This window comes from Meleagris gallopavo, unplaced genomic scaffold (genome assembly GCF_000146605.3).
Source record: "Meleagris gallopavo isolate NT-WF06-2002-E0010 breed Aviagen turkey brand Nicholas breeding stock unplaced genomic scaffold, Turkey_5.1 ChrUn_random_7180001891181, whole genome shotgun sequence".
NCBI classification, from domain to species: domain Eukaryota; kingdom Metazoa; phylum Chordata; class Aves; order Galliformes; family Phasianidae; genus Meleagris; species Meleagris gallopavo.
In genome coordinates, this window is record NW_011154895.1 from 1 (window position 1) to 421 (window position 421).

The 421-nt window shown below is 67.0% G+C and overlaps 1 protein-coding gene across 1 annotated transcript; it reads right to left on the reverse strand.

The window, feature by feature from the left end:
• Positions 1–5: 5 nt before the first annotated feature.
• Positions 6–415, reverse strand: LOC104916418 (U8 snoRNA-decapping enzyme-like; the record flags this gene model as incomplete). The annotated part of the gene is made up of 2 exons (XM_010727457.2): positions 387–415; positions 6–308 (listed from the first exon to the last, which is right to left on the reverse strand). A coding segment is annotated over exon 2 (303 nt), but the record flags the coding sequence as incomplete, so codon positions are not given.
• Between the last annotated feature and the right edge of the window lie 6 nt (positions 416–421).

Below are 421 nucleotides of genomic sequence, written 5' to 3' on the forward strand. Positions count from 1 at the left end.
ACCTCCAGGCCGTGCTCCGGCGCCTCTTTTTCCCCCCTCTCGATCTCCACCAACTCCTCTAGCCGCAGCCGCCGGATGTAGAAATGCGTCACCAGCCCTACGTCACTTCCGCTTCCGCTCTTCTCCCTCTTTCCGCTTCCGGGCCAGGCCCTGGCTCCGCGGTGGTGCCATGGCCGCAGCCTTATCTCCCCCGCCGCCGGGCCCAGCTCCTCCCGCAGCTCCCGCAGCAATCCTTCTTCCAGCGATTCCTTGCCGGGATCCACCAACCCCCCCGGGAAACCGAACAGTCCGTCGAAACGGAGCTGCATCTGCGCGGGGCCGAAGTTGGCGGGGAAGCGGCGGCTCCGTCGAACCCCGTTAACCCATTACGGTCCTCCCGTACGCACCAGAATGGCGAAACGAGGCTCCGGACCGCCGGCCG